The 15,223-nt window shown below is 38.1% G+C and overlaps 1 protein-coding gene across 3 annotated transcripts in view; it reads left to right on the top strand.

Moving 5' to 3' along the window:
- Nucleotides 1-15,223, top strand: part of prkd1 (protein kinase D1) — a 45,292-nt gene that overhangs the window by 14,496 nt on the left and 15,573 nt on the right. For 2 of the 3 annotated variants that reach the window (XM_058400023.1, XM_058400022.1), the window contains exons 2-5: nucleotides 2,046-2,184; nucleotides 6,664-6,795; nucleotides 7,633-7,793; nucleotides 11,223-11,246. In XM_058400023.1, the coding sequence (XP_058256006.1) occupies nucleotides 2,046-2,184; nucleotides 6,664-6,795; nucleotides 7,633-7,793; nucleotides 11,223-11,246 (456 nt within the window). Of the gene's footprint in view, nucleotides 1-2,045; nucleotides 2,185-2,557; nucleotides 2,697-6,663; nucleotides 6,796-7,632; nucleotides 7,794-11,222; nucleotides 11,247-15,223 lie in introns of those variants that run through there. The other variant, XM_058400024.1, reaches the window with a different exon arrangement.

The following is a 15,223-nucleotide window of genomic DNA, read 5'->3' on the forward strand; positions in this document are numbered from 1 at the left end:
GTCAGCCACAGTTTCTGCACTATTGATACTGCTCTATACACACACTGTGCTCTGCAATGGATTCTTAATATTATATCCCTGAAATGTGTTTCCTTTTCCATTTTTGCCCTTCTTTTAAAAAAAAATTAATTATTCAAATAAAAATAAACAATTTAAATTAAATGCAAGTTAGCAGATAATAACTTTTAATTTATTTAGAATTTATTTACTTAAAGCAATGCTCTAGAAAAAAAAAACTACTCTGAAAAGTCTCTCAAATCTGTTCAAATGTGATGAAGCATAAGATATTTATGGTTTACCAAACCATTCCTTAAAATAATTTTAGAATTAATCTGCTGTACAGAATAGAGACTAGATAAGGCTATTTGTACAGATAACTGCAGATCACTATATGTACAGTGTATATATACACCAATCAGCCATAATATTAAAACCTTCTGATTAATATTGTGCAGGCCTCAATTGTGCCACCAAAACAGCTAATCTGTTAAGGCATAAACTCCACAAGACCTCTGAAGGTGTGCTGTGGTTTCTGTCATCAAGGCATTAATAGCATACCCTTTAAGTAAGTTGTGAGGTAGAGCCTCCCTGGATCTAACAGGTTTGTATAGCACATCCCACAGATGATCAATCGGATTGAGATTGGGAATTTGGAGGCCAACTCAACACCTTGAACTCATTGTCATGCTCCTTAAACCATTCCTGAATAATTTTTGCATTGTGTCAGGGCACGTTATTCTGCTGAAAGAAGCTGCTGACATGTTTTGTGTAGGAGATACTGTTGCCATGAAGGGTTGTATTTGGTCAGCAGCAATGTTTAGGTAGCTAATATGTGGTCAAAGTAACATTCACATGAATGCCAGGACCCAAGTTTTTCCCCAGAACATCGCAGTGCATCATTTGCCTTGCCTTCTTTCCATAGTGCATCCTGGGGCATCACAGGTAAATGACACACACACCTGGTCCTCAACATTATGTAAAAGAAAATGAGAGTCATCAGACCAGGCCACCTTCTTCCATTGCTCCATGGTCCAGCTCAATTAGCTGGTGCTTTTGGTGGTGGACAGGGGCCAGCATGGGCACTTAGACAGATTTGTGGTTTACAACCCTATACACATCAAGCTGTGATGCACTGTGTGTTTTGATACCTTTCTATCACAGCAATTTGAGCAACAGTAGCTCGTCTGTTGGATCAGACCACACGGGCCAGCCTTCGCTCCCCATATGCATCAATGAGCCTTGGCCGGCCATAACCCTGTCACCGGTTCACCACTGTTCCTTCTTTAGACCACTTTTGATAGATACTGTCCACTGCACCCGACAAGAGCTGTATTTTTGATAATTTTGATAACTGAAGAGTCCAAATATTCATTGGCACGTGCTGCATAAATGTCCTGCAGAGTAATTATTGTGCAAATACGAGTTTCCTTGGTTTTTAGTATGTAAATAAAGACAATAATTGCCCCAGTATGAGTTTCCTTTGTGAATAGTGCAGCTTTGAACAGGCGCTCCATGCCGGGCGGCTGTAACTCAGCTCAGCAGTGATCAATAGAGAACGAGGCTAGCAGGTCGTTTCCCCAGCAGCCTACATGGGTCAGTCAATATGTTGCTCTCTTCTTTGACATTGAATTGATTGTGAGACTGTTGTTCGTAAAACTGTTTAGGAAATGTGCAAAAAACAGAAATAAATAAAGACGGTGAAGGTGGGCCTATGTGATTTGTCTGTGATGAGATTTGTTATGCTTTTTTGATGGAGAAATCTATTGTGACCGTACGTTTGTGTATCCAATTTAGCTGAAGTTTGTGAGATTAGAAACTGCATGCATGAATATGAAATATCAGCTGCATCTTCATCTGAGGACATGCTAGAAAAGCTGAGTTTATAGCTGGGTTTCCTCATTTAACTGAAACATTTGTTGGTGTAACATAGAGAGAACATGTGAAAGTATATCTTTAACAGTAGATTAATGAGGCACAGAGAACAGTAAAAAGTTTAGAAAAAAACACCATGAACACCTGAATAATGCAAATAATTTGACTTGCAGTTCCCAGAGTGTGGCTTCTATGGGATATATGACAAGATCCTACTTTTTCGTCATGACCCAACATCAGAGAATATTTTGCAGCTGGTCAAATGTGCATCTGACATCATGGAAGGAGACCTGGTGGAGGTAGTGCTCTCAGGTAAGATTCGGTTTTCTGTGTTTCTTCTTAATGCCATTGAATCTATAGACATTTTAACACGTCCCTAGGAGTTGCCCAGGTCATATGTATTAGCAAGAACCGAACTAAATGCTGAAAGCCATAACAGAGAGCGTGTTTTACTCGTTTTTAGCACTGTTGTTGAAATTTGACAGTTGTCCATCGAACAGTATTGGAGTCGCTTCTAAACACATGGACCAAAAAAATCATAGACTATACTGTGACCATTTTCACAAGGCATCAGTCATTGAGGTTCCACGCGACAACACTACACTCATTTAGCTATTTTTGTCACCCCCTCTTTTTTGGCTTGTGAGAAACATGACGCTCATCCAAGTTTGGCTGCTGCATGCAGTGCGAAGCCGGAGCTGTGTCACCCAGGAGGGGGAAGCGGTAGAGGTATCACGTTTGATGCTGCTAAAGTGTTTCTACAAATGCTTGGAAGACCCTTTTTCTCTCTTTACCTTCTCGTCCCCTCCTCTGAGCTATGACAGGTAATTGAGTAGAGTCTGTTGTGAGGAGATAAAGAAGGACTAACACCTCCTCCCTTCCCCCAGACTGTTCTAGTGTTTGTGTGTCTGTGTGTGTGTTTGATGGTTAAGGAAGAAAACCAGGTGATTAACATGCCCAGAATGTGTGCAATGTCAAAGACAAACCTTCGGGATTGTCGAGTGACACTCCTCAGCAGAGCACTGAGCAGGTAACCTTGCAGTAAAATACCATAATATGCTGCTGGAAAGTTACATCAGTAGTTATTAATTATGACTCTTTTTTGAGAGAAAGCTAGTCAGCTAGAATCATTTATAATAATTGTCTCGTCACACTTCCTCAGAGGCTATAATTTCTCTAACAAGCAGTACAAAAGTTAGATTCTGTTAAACTCAAAATGGTAATGGTTTTTCAGCCTCATACTGTTGCACTAATACAAAAATGTACTTAAGGTAGAAATGTATTAAATAAACTTAAATTATTCACCACTGTTTTCACATTCTGATGGGTTTTTTTAATGAAAGGCTTCATTCTAGGAAGGTGCATGCAACCATTTTATTTCATCAGCTTTTTATTTTAAAATTTATTCTCCCATTATTATCTTTATCTAGCAGCTAAATCACAACCAGTTCCAAATCTAATCCATATTTATTAAGGTTTTCTATCATTTATGCCATTGAAAGGTTAACTAGTAATAATTTGATGTGACCGGAATCTAATCTAGTAATAATATTAATCTTGGAATAATTTTGGAATAATAATTTAATAATCCTGAATACATTTAATCAGTGCCATCTGATGAAGCCTCAATAACCACAAATCAATTTAGCTTGATTTTAGTATTTGCCTCGTGTCAAATTTAACATATTTTTCCATGTAACATGTTAAAATGCTTTAGGAGTATGAAAGGTACACTAGCATCTTACGTGAATGAAAATCATTAACAGATATCTGCGGTTTGGTTTTGGGGAGCACCCCTTTACATTTCAATACCAAATGAACCATTCATTTCATTATATGAGAAGAATACGATGTTCTGATGAACCTCCACCCAGCTCATGCAAAGACAACTATGTTTGTTATAAGCTTTTTAACTTGTTTTTTTTTCTACCCCACTCCTTTTGATGTATCTAAATGAATCACAGAACCAGGCCAAGGCTTCAGTCTTAAGGTCAGGCTATTACATGGTTTCTCTGGTTTTCTCCCTTCCTATAAAAACATGAGTAGGTGGATTAGCTTTTCTAAATTGTCCCTAGCTGTGGATGAGTGTTGCTCCAAGTGTGCCTGCTATAGGCTTTACATTACCAGGGTAAATTATAACCTTATTATACACTTCACTCACAATGTTCAGTATGTATAGCTGACATGTTTAAACAGTAGTTTTAATGCATGCATAATCTTTATTATAGTTTTGTATTTTGCATTCAGGAGATGATGAAATTCACATATGTATTGCACACTGTGAGGTTAGCAGGTTATGCATTTATCAATGTCTTGTAAATAAAAAGAAAACAGTATAGTATAGTTTTTTATTTTTGTCCTTTTTGAATTTCATTTTCAGTGCATCACTAATTGCCATAATGTTTGTTGAACTCTGAGGGATTTTTCCTGTATCCGTTTAAAACATATCCTACATTTTTTATTTATTGTTGGATATAGTATTAGTAATTAAAATTTTCCCTTACCCCTCTTTTTTATACCAAATTACAAACCTTTTTATAGAATAAAACCTAATAAAAGAAATTAGCTAATAAAAGTAAAAACCTTGGAAAACTAATAAAAGTAATACAAGTAATTAGAAAGTCATTAGATAAATGCATTTACAATATTAATATATAATTTTACTGTGTTACAAGCTGAAAATATGTGTTTTTATTCTTTATTGAAATAGAAAAAGTAGCAAACATTTAAAATCATAGCTTCTTCTCTTAATGACTGATTGACTGAAAGGGCTTTTTGCTCTAGTGAGTTTGTCAATACACATCTGCTTCTTGCATATGATAACCCTGATTATATCTCTCAAAGTGATTAGTACAGACAGCATGCAATGAAAATATCAGCTCTTGAATAACAAATAGTCTCAAATGTAATTCATTGCGATAAACTTTGTGAACTCGACATCCAGCAGGAAGCACAGAGATAATAATACACAAGTTCAACTCAACATATCATGTCAAAGGCTACAGAAAGAAAGCAAAGGGCTGGAAATGACCTTGCAACCTTGAAAAGGAATAAAAAGCATAATAGTAGCTGATTCACTGGTCCATGAGCACATAGAGGGAGGCACATGTCTTCTCAGGCATCTTGAATTAGACCAATAAATAATATGGCAGCATTTTTTCTTTATTTGATATTTATGTGAAATACTGTAAATGACTAGCATATATTATTATTTTCCCCAATAATATGAAAAAGAAATCAGCTATGTACATGAGGACACATATAGACACAAATGCCCAAGTCTTTTACTTACTTTAGCTCAGCAGCACAGGGTGGATTTTTCATGCCACCCTCATTTCCCTGAAGCATTTAATGACAGTTTACAGGTATTTCAAACTTGCAAACATATCTTGGCCTTTAAACAAAAGGCAAAACAATAATTTGAATGAATTGAGGCAATTTAGCCAGAGAATGGCTAATCAGAATGTATTCTACTTGAGCAGGCTGCGGGGAAGCCATATTGGAGAGGAGGCTAAGGGCACGTGCTCCAGCAAGCAGTCCTCCCGCTGGGTTTGCCACTCAGCTGCTATTGGTCCACCGTCACGAAGCCAACAAGAGCCAATCAAAACACTCCACCCGTCTTTCCCAAAACGCTCTTTCATAGCATAATTTGCAAATATAAATACTGCCTGGGTTTGTTTAGGTGGATTGGTGGATTGTAAACATCATGCATGTCACAGATATATTTATTTGGTTATTGTTATATATCATGTAAATCTCACATATCTTTACTTGGTTATGTAACTTCAGCATAAATGGTTCTATCTGGATAAAAATAAATGGCAGATAGAAACTTAAATACAAACAATATTTTTATCCTTTCTGTTACTAGAGTGAAGAAACAATAAAAATTCATCAATCACCTTGTATTTGGATAATAAATGGTACTGATTGAATTCTAAATTGCTATTTCTAAGAATAAACTCAAAAGAGATAACACGTCCATCTTAAACTCAGCAGTATATTATTAAAAGGATGCCTGAAGCAATTTCATTAGAGAAGTCAGTGCCATGGAGCTTTGAATTGGCTCCTCTGCGATCTTTCGCAGCATTCAGATGGCCTGAATCAAACCCTTAATTAATTTGCTACTGACCATCAGCCCCTCTTGGGGAGCCACTAATCTCCAGCCCATTAACCCTGACAGACACACGCTCTGCTCATGTGAGGAGAAGAGGGCCAGGCTGCCGAGAATGAACTGTGCCAGTCCGCCCTCTGACACAACGGCTTTGGCCAGGACTCTCGTCCATCTGTACCTCCGGAGGCGCACCTCCCCAGAGGGAAGCCCCGGGAGAGGAGACACTATCGAATAAAAATATCTCCCTCTGCACCATTTGTTTGCCTTTTTTCTTTTGAAAACTTATGACATGTTCATTCGTAATGGCAGGGATTTTTGAGCTAAATTCCCTCATGAAGTTCAAAGTCCAACTGATATGATAGGCATGCAGCGTGAGGAAGAAGTCTTTGCAGATTATTACAGTGAAAGAAAATCAGTGAGGTTCTTGAATCTAAATGTGAATCTAAAAAGTTTTTTTTAATTATATATTTTAGAAAACAGACATAAACCCAGTAAGCCATTATGCACATAGGTAAAACTGTCCACAATTAAATGCTCTTTCACTAAAACTTGACATGCTGTTAGTTCATTCTTTTTTGTCTATATTATTATTATTGTTTATAATAAATACAGTGTGTAACAAAGTTTTCTTTCTTTCTTTCTTTCTTTCTTTCTTTCTTTCTTTCTTTCTTTCATAGCTTCAGCTACAGTAGAGGACTTTCAGATAAGACCTCACACTCTATTTGTCCACTCGTACCGGGCTCCAGCCTTCTGTGACCACTGTGGAGAGATGTTGTGGGGTCTGGTCAGGCAGGGACTCAAGTGTGAAGGTATCTTTATCAGGAGTGTCCAAAGGCGGTCAGATTATATGTGGCCTATTTAAGAAAACAAAATTAATTGGACATGCTTAATCATAAATTAAATTGTCCTTTTTAGTACTTGGTTGTTCCTGACAGGATAGCGCCCAGCTGCTTTAGTTTCTCAGTGCTCACAACCTCTGAATATTTTTGCATTGCCCATGACTTGTTTCATAATATATCATGATATTAAATTCCTTAATTAGTGCATCAGTCTCAAATGCATCTTAAAGTATTCTTGTTTCCTGTCCACTGTTAAATTTCCATATTTTTCTGTAGGCATGACTAAATATTCTGCAGTTAATTCATTTGCAGGTGTAGGCCGGGAAAAAAAGGTTCTTGGAATTTAGCTAACTGTGTTAACACAGACTGCTGCCATCATCAGGTGAAAGGAGAATTGCACTTTGGACAACTCTATATATCATATATTATATAATTATTACTTAAAAATTAAGCATTTTCTATTTTTATTTCTTATTTTGTGTTCTCTTGTCACAAACCAATTGTGTAAGATTAGAGTAATAAGTAACATAATACAGTTTCTATAAGCAAACTATGAGTTAATCAGAGACAGTTAATGAAAACACCATGATTCATTTGTCCAATCTTAAAAACATTAAATAACATCTTATTTCTTAATATAAACAGCATTAGTTATTCATTAATGCAGAATTAGACCTGTTTTAATGAATCATGTTTATACATTTTTGTAATGTTTCACAAATTTTACAAAAATAGTGGTCAGATCATTTGTGTATTCTCTGTGTGTGTGTGTGTGTGTTTATTTTAATCATTGTGTTGTGGATAAAGGTTGTGGACAGAATTACCACAAGCGTTGTGCTTTCAAGATTCCAAATAATTGCAGTGGTATTCGGAAACGGCGGCTGTCGAATGTGTCCCTCACTGGCCTGACCAACACTCGTTCTATTTCTGCTGAACCATCTCCTAGCCCCTCAGATGAAGCTTTACTAGTGAGTTTCAGGCTGTGGTTGATATCAGTACTGTTTGTTTGTGGTGATGTTTCATGTGTGACAGTCTCATATGTGTGTGATTTAACACAAGCAATTTGATTCATCCATGCCCTTGATGAGTTCAAGTGGTAAGAAGAAATTCTGTGATCCTCTTTACCTGCCCACTCTTATTGTTGTTGGTTTGGGCTTTATTGAATGTCAGTTAAAATGTACTGTATCTGTATAACAATAATTAAATTCATATTACAAATTTATGTCATATACACAACCATACACAGTATGACATGCAGTAATTCTTGCAATAAAAAATAGAATCAAAATGGAACAAAAAATAGACAAAGAATAGAAAAACAATAGAAATCTAAGCTATACAGGTAGTAATATAGAACAAATAGAAAAAAAATAATATAAAAATACAGATTGTTGGAAGAGCAGAATGTGTGTGCAATAATAATGGTATGTGTTAGTTTAGCCTTTTCTGCTACTTGGTATTTTCGGCGTGTCTATTCAAGAACATACTATATCGAATTGATTAAATACTATAATTAACGCATATAATCTGTTTAATATCTAAGTTGGATTGCCATATAAAATATGATAACACATGTTACTATTTGCTTGAGTCTGGTTTGTAGGATAAAAAGAGGCAGTTTTGGCATTTCTAACTTTCCAATGACAATTCCAATGAAGTCCAATTCAACCACATCACCTTTGTGCAAGAAGAATGGTTGTGGTTTCTGTACAGATTTCTATGGATTTGGCTGTTTTAAATATAATTAAAAATTAGAGTTAAAAAGTTAATATGTCCACTAGATTGGATTGATAGCCAAAAATGGAAGGTTTGAGTTGTAACTGTAATGTTGTGCTTGTGAAAGGTGCAGGCCGTGAGGACACAAATGCAGGAGATTCTTATTTATTGACCAAAAACACTGAAAATCCAAAACATGGCAAAAGGCAGGTCAGGAACAGAACAAGGTTACTAACTCAACTAAACACAAAAATATGGCTAGGCTACTACTATGCAAAACAAAGACAAAGACATGAGGGGAAATCTGTTAATGGCTAGGTGACACAGAACATACACTTTGCAAAGACTGTGCTAATCTATAATGTGTGTTCAATCAAGAAACAAGAAGGAAGCAGGAAGGCAGGAGTGGAGACTGGACAAGAATCAAACCGAAGACGTGGTAACATAAACAAACAGAACAAGGCGGAGATTAAACAGATCACATATGGAACTGAACCTATCAGTTGCTGTGTGCTGTGCACTTGGCACTGAGATGTGAGGACAGAGCCACCCAAGGCACTGCTCTTGAAGGGCCAACCCCCAGCGCCACCTCTCCCTGGGGGTCCTGCTTCTGTGGGCAAAATGTCCAATGTTGTGAACAGTTTTAGAATCTCTTGCAAGGTTTATGGTCCAGAAGCAAGCAGAAAATGGGTGACTATGCATGGCATGAAACAGGGCCTGGATGGGCATGGCCTGGGACTGGAGCACAGCATTAGCCATGGGCATGGCCTAGGATCAGTGTAGGATCAGGGTTTAGGGTTTGGATCAGGAACATGTCCTGAGACTGGAATGGGGCCAGGGTAGCATGTCTTGCAACCATATTTGGGAAACTTCCACTTTGACCTCTGCATTTAGCATGGCTTGGGAGGCCACCACATCTGCCTTGGCAGGGAGCTTGGCTTGCATCAGGGTCTGGGAGGCTGTCATTATGGCCTCAATATGCAGCTTGGCTTGGGTGGCCACTGCGTCAGCCTCAGCAGGGAGCATGGCTTGTGACGGGGCCTGGGAGGGTGCCACATCGGCCTCAGCATGCAGCTTGGCCAGCAGGGAGTTTGGCTAGCAACGGGGCCTGGGGGTGGCAAAACGTAGGCCACAGCAGGGAGCATGGCTTGCAACAGGGTCTGAGAGGCCACCATGTCAGCCTCGGTGTGGAACAAGGCTTGGAACCTTGCTTGGGAGGCCATCAGTCAGCCTAGAGGTGTTCTTGGCTTGGAACTGAGCCTGAAACTGGGTTTGGAGGTGGGCTTGGGAGGCCATCTTGTCAACCTCTGGAGAGAGCATTGTGCTGAAAGATGCCCTGTTGGAGAACTGCTTTCGGAGTTCTGCATTAGAGGCTGCCCTGTCAGCCTCGGGAGAGAGCTTTGCACTGGTGGCTGCCCTGTCAGCCTCATTGTGGGCATGGAGCTCTGCATTGTAGGCTGCCCCATCAGCATCTGGAGAGAACCTGGCTTGCAACAGGGTCTGGGAGGCCACCACATCAGCTATGTGTGGAACAGGGCTTGGAACATGGCTTAGAACCTGGCTTGGGAGGCCAACATGTCAGCCTCTGTGAAGAGCTTAGCATTGGTGGCTGCCCCATTGTACCCTCTGATGGGCTCAGCACTGGTGGCCACCAGATTGGCCATGTTATATGAGATGAAAGGCCAAGCTGTCTCACCTGTCATGTTGGCTCTGCACAGATGCTTCTTGAGGCCTCTACCGAGATCCCCAAACTAATGGCTTGCACAAATTTCTCCACCTGCAACAGGCAGGGACTTCATGCTTCAGTGAGAGACTCTGCCCCACCCTCTCCCTGGATGGCTTGGCCTATCAAGCTGGTCAACAGCCAGTGTCCTTGTTCGGGCCTGGGGTGCGCTATGATTGAAAAGTGGATAAGGGCCTGGAGCTGAACCCCAGGGAGCAAAGTGGAGGAAGTCAAGCACTGGCAGTTTCTGAGTAGCATTGTGCCACTCTTGCCCTCCTGCTGCATCCATGGGTGCTGAAATGTCACGTTGTGCTCATGGCCAGATGTAGGACAAAGGGCAAAGGGCAAGTCAGGAACAGAGCAGTCTTGGGGTACTAACTCAGCTACACACAAAACTATGGGTAGGCTATTACTATACAAAACAAAGACAGGCATGAAGAGAAACAGGTAACACATGGGAACAGAAATCAGATAAACTGGAGGGTAGGCGATGTTGTAGACAAACACATAGAGAACTCACATAGAGTTTAAGTAATTACACAAACTAAGAACGAAACTGAAAACAGGTGAGTTCAATCATGAAACAAGAAGGAAACAGACAATAATCAAAACAAAGACACATGGCAATGTAAACAAAAGGAGAACAAGCCGGAACATAAACAGATTTCTTGCAGAACTAAACTCACACTACTGATTGCTGTGCGCTTTGCATAGAGCATAGAAGTGTGAGGCAGGGATTTGTGACAGTAACTTGGAAAGTGTAAATTAAAAATCTATTGAATAAAGAATAAGGTTTTTCATAGATATGTAATTGATTAATCCATGTGTTGAGTTTCAATGAAAAACAGAATATATTATAATACTTAAAATTAAGTATATAAATGACATACAATAAAACTTTTCACCTTTGGTGTTTAATAACAGTGTTCTTTGTATTTTTTTCTGTCTGTTTATCCAGTCTCCTGTCAGTCCCAGCATTGAGGTAAGTACTGAAAAGAAACCTTCATTCTTCATTTAACATATCAACCTAATACTTTCATGGGTTATACTTTCATACACATCTTGTGTTCCATGCAGTGGTGGCCGGTCAATAGGGGGCGCTGGGGCGCTGCCCCCTTAAAGTTAGCCCAAGAAGACTGCCACTTTAAAACGTTAACAATAATTATATATTTTAATAACGAAATAAAATCATTTAGTTGTACTATTCCACTGTTAGTCATATTAACATTTATTTAAAATAAAAAAAAATTTAATTTATTTTTATTTGTGTGTGTGTGTGTGTGCGCGCAGGGTGCCGGTGTCCGTAAACTTTTGAAAAGTATGTGACTTGAGGCTGGGGTCTAATTGGCTTGAACCCGCCCACTTTTGTTGTTAGCGAATCAATATTGTTTTTATAGATTTGGCCTCATGTGATTGGACCATTCTCATTCTCACCATTCTCATTACTGCTCAGCAGATTGATAGTTAACGGACAGGTACTGATTAATGTGGAAGTAAGTGAAATATCCTGAGATGAAAGAAAATTTGGTTACATCTTCACAAAAATACACACTTTCACAAGGTGTTCGGATGAAGAAAAGAAAAGAATCTTGGAGCTTGGACCAGATCGACCCAATTTGCAAATTCAGCAGCAGTCAAGTGATTTTTTTTTTTTACTGATTACCTTCATTACTGATAATAAACCCACATTGAACTCAAATTCACTGATTCATAGAATTAATTTATTCATTTATTGCATGCTTTAACAGTTGACTATAACATTAACATTCTCAATATTTTATCTTAGCAGTAATGATACATAATCACCTGATAAATGGTTATTTACAGTCCTGCATTACTAACAGCTTGATTTTAAGTTTGTCTGTGCAAAGTCCCATACCCCCCCCATAAACCCCCCCAACCCCCCCACACACATTTTTTTTTTATCCCCAGCCTCCACTGGTTCCATGTCCATGTCTTCTTATATAATAGTGAAAATGGTCTTCATTTCCAATCAGTTGATATGATATGCTGTCATATGATATAATATGATGTCTCTGAAAGCTCTGAAATATTTTAGAAATTGACAGTCTCAAAAATGACTGATAACTGGCTAATCACATACATATAAGTAATGTAAGAATATAAGTCTGAGAAGCAGGTTTGAAGGAGGATAGAAGGTAAAGCTTCATTTTAACTTAAACTCTGCTGTCTGCAAAGTAAATCACAGGTTTATATTAATAGGCTGTTTTTGCCTTTTTTTCTTTTTTTTTTTACATATTCTTTTTAACTTCAAGACAGGAAAAAAGCAGCTGGGAGGGACTGCTTATGGGTCTTAAAATGTAAGCAAAAATAGGAATTTAATGGTATTTAATGGACATTGCACAACATGAAATTCTTTTTTAATTAAGAAAATAGTCATAGTTGACAAATGGCCATGGTATAAGTGGAATAAAACACTGCAGTATGGGCTGTTATTGGGAAATAATAACCAATTATTATATTATTATTATTATAATTATATTATTTTTAATTAATAATTAAAAATACTAATAATATTAATTTGTGATTAGTTTCCTATAACAGCATGCTCTGCCTTGCTTTCTTCTTTACTTAAAGGTATTGTTTTTTTTTTCATTACAGCCATCATATGGCAAGCTTCAAATCCCTCTTTTCCAAAGGTTGAGATATTTTATCCTGACACCAGAAATGCTGTGATACACACTTGAGTTTGTTTATAGGAAACTGTTAATCAACTGTTGACTGCAAAAAAGCAACATCTGCTGACTGTGCCCAATTTACCTCGCAGATCACATATTAGAGCACTGATCACTTAGCCTGTTCCTTGAGATCCACCTTCCTACATATAGAATTCTAATGCTGATCCAACACATGTGCTCTAGATAATCAGTCTACTTGATTAGCACGATCATCTCTGTTGGATTAGAGATTTTACAGCAATGGGGTGCATATTTAAGCAATCACAACTTTTATGTGTTTTGTATTTGTATCATTTGGTAAACTACATTTATCCCCTCTCTTCCATCACATACTCAATATTATGGGTGGTTTTCTATAAATCCATGACATATAATCCCTTTCAATTCCAGGTTGTACAAACATTCACTGTATAGTAGACAGCTATATTGTCTAAATATTTGGTTCATATCAAATATATTAATATATCAAAATTTGGAAGTGTGTACTGTGTGTGCATATACAGTATATGCACAGGAAATGGGTAAGACAAGTTCCCTATAGATGCATTACACCAGGAAAGACCTCAGCTAGTACAATGGATAATATTTTAAATATTCCTTGCTAATGATCCACCAGGTAAATCTATTTCCATCCTTTTAAGCTGAATTAGTTACACCATTATAGCTTGTCATCTATGAACAGAACATAATGGGTTTAGTACAGGTTTTCATTCTAAACAGCAGCTTGTTGTAGGGTTTGGTCAGAGAGGTACTCAAATGAGACCCATAGTAAATGGACAGACTGACAGCCCTATGGCATCAGTAAATAAAGCAAATATTATTCACATTTAAATAATTAGTCTAATGCTGTATTTTAATAGAAAAAAAGGCAAAAAGTGTCTGTTGTTGCAGTCTGTGGAATTTCTTTTACAGTTAAAGGGGTTCAATTCAATAAAATTCAATTCAATTTATTTGTATAGCACCTTTTAAAATGGACATTGTCTCAAAGCAGCTTTAGAAAAGAAGATAAACAGAGAAAGGAGAGGGGAAAGTAAATAAATGAATAAATAAATAAACTAGAATAACTAGAAATAAGTTAGCATGTTCGCCTCACACCTCCAGGGTCCTGGGTTCGAGTCTCTAAATTGCCCGTAGTGTGTGATTGTGTGAGTCAATGAGTGTGTGTGTGTGCCCTGCGATGGGTTGTCACTCTGTCTGGGGTGTATCCTGCCTTGATGCCCGATGACGCCTGAGATGCCTGACGCCTCCCCGTGACCCGAGTGTAGAACGGATAAGCGGTACAGACAATGAAATGAAATGAAAAAACTAGAAATAAAAATGAATTATTAAAGGACAGTAATTAAACAATTTTATCCTTATTATATTTTATCCCTAATGAGCAAGCCTGTTCCTAAAAAATGAAGCCTTGCTCTAGAATCAAGGTGTTGGTTTAAAGAGCTAGCTTGCTCAACACTAGTCTGGAGATCCGAGTAAGTCGGGGATTCAATTTTGGACAGAATATTGCAGAGGAAATATTTTGGGTTGGAAATTTGACACTTAGGTGTAAGAAAATTTGGCTGCTTGCATATGTTTTGTTGATCTTATCTGGGTTATTCGCTTTTATAGCCATGAACATTCTGTGTATATTCAAGCATGTGTGTCATTCCCCAGAATAAACTGGAGCTGTCAGACAAATCAGCAGAGATGCTGGCAGCAGCCAAAAAAGCTGAGGAAAGACAAAATGAAACAGCCACCTCCTCCACAACACTGTGTTTATGGTGAAGTTGTTGGACTGTTTTTTAAAGGATTTCATCCTATAACACCAGTGTTGCACACTAACGGTATTAACTGTTAACATTCACCATTAGTATTTTAATGTGTATGTATTGAAATATTTGTTAGCTCTTGTTAGCACCTGTATGTCTCAGATGTTTGGAAGAGCATGTCTTTTAAAACTTAGGGATGTTAAAGTTTGTGCGCTTAATGCTTATTGTAAGATCATCTCAATGACATTAAGCTACTTAAATCTCCCAGCCAAGTGTACAACACAAAGACAAGGAAGATATCGATCGTGTACTTTCTTTAGAGTGCAGTGTGCAGTTGATTTGGCACACCTGCGTGATGTCAGGCCTATTCTCAACAGGTGGTAAGACATCTGCACGACTGCCAATCAGCGGCACATTAAAAACAGCTTGGTGCTGGAAACTTGTTGTTCTGAGTTTAATGCAAATTTACCGCCCGTCCCCCTCAACCTGTTTTTCTTGACAAATATTCTTGTTTG

The sequence above is a fragment of the Hemibagrus wyckioides genome, linkage group LG09 (assembly GCF_019097595.1).
Source record: "Hemibagrus wyckioides isolate EC202008001 linkage group LG09, SWU_Hwy_1.0, whole genome shotgun sequence".
Taxonomy (NCBI): domain Eukaryota; kingdom Metazoa; phylum Chordata; class Actinopteri; order Siluriformes; family Bagridae; genus Hemibagrus; species Hemibagrus wyckioides.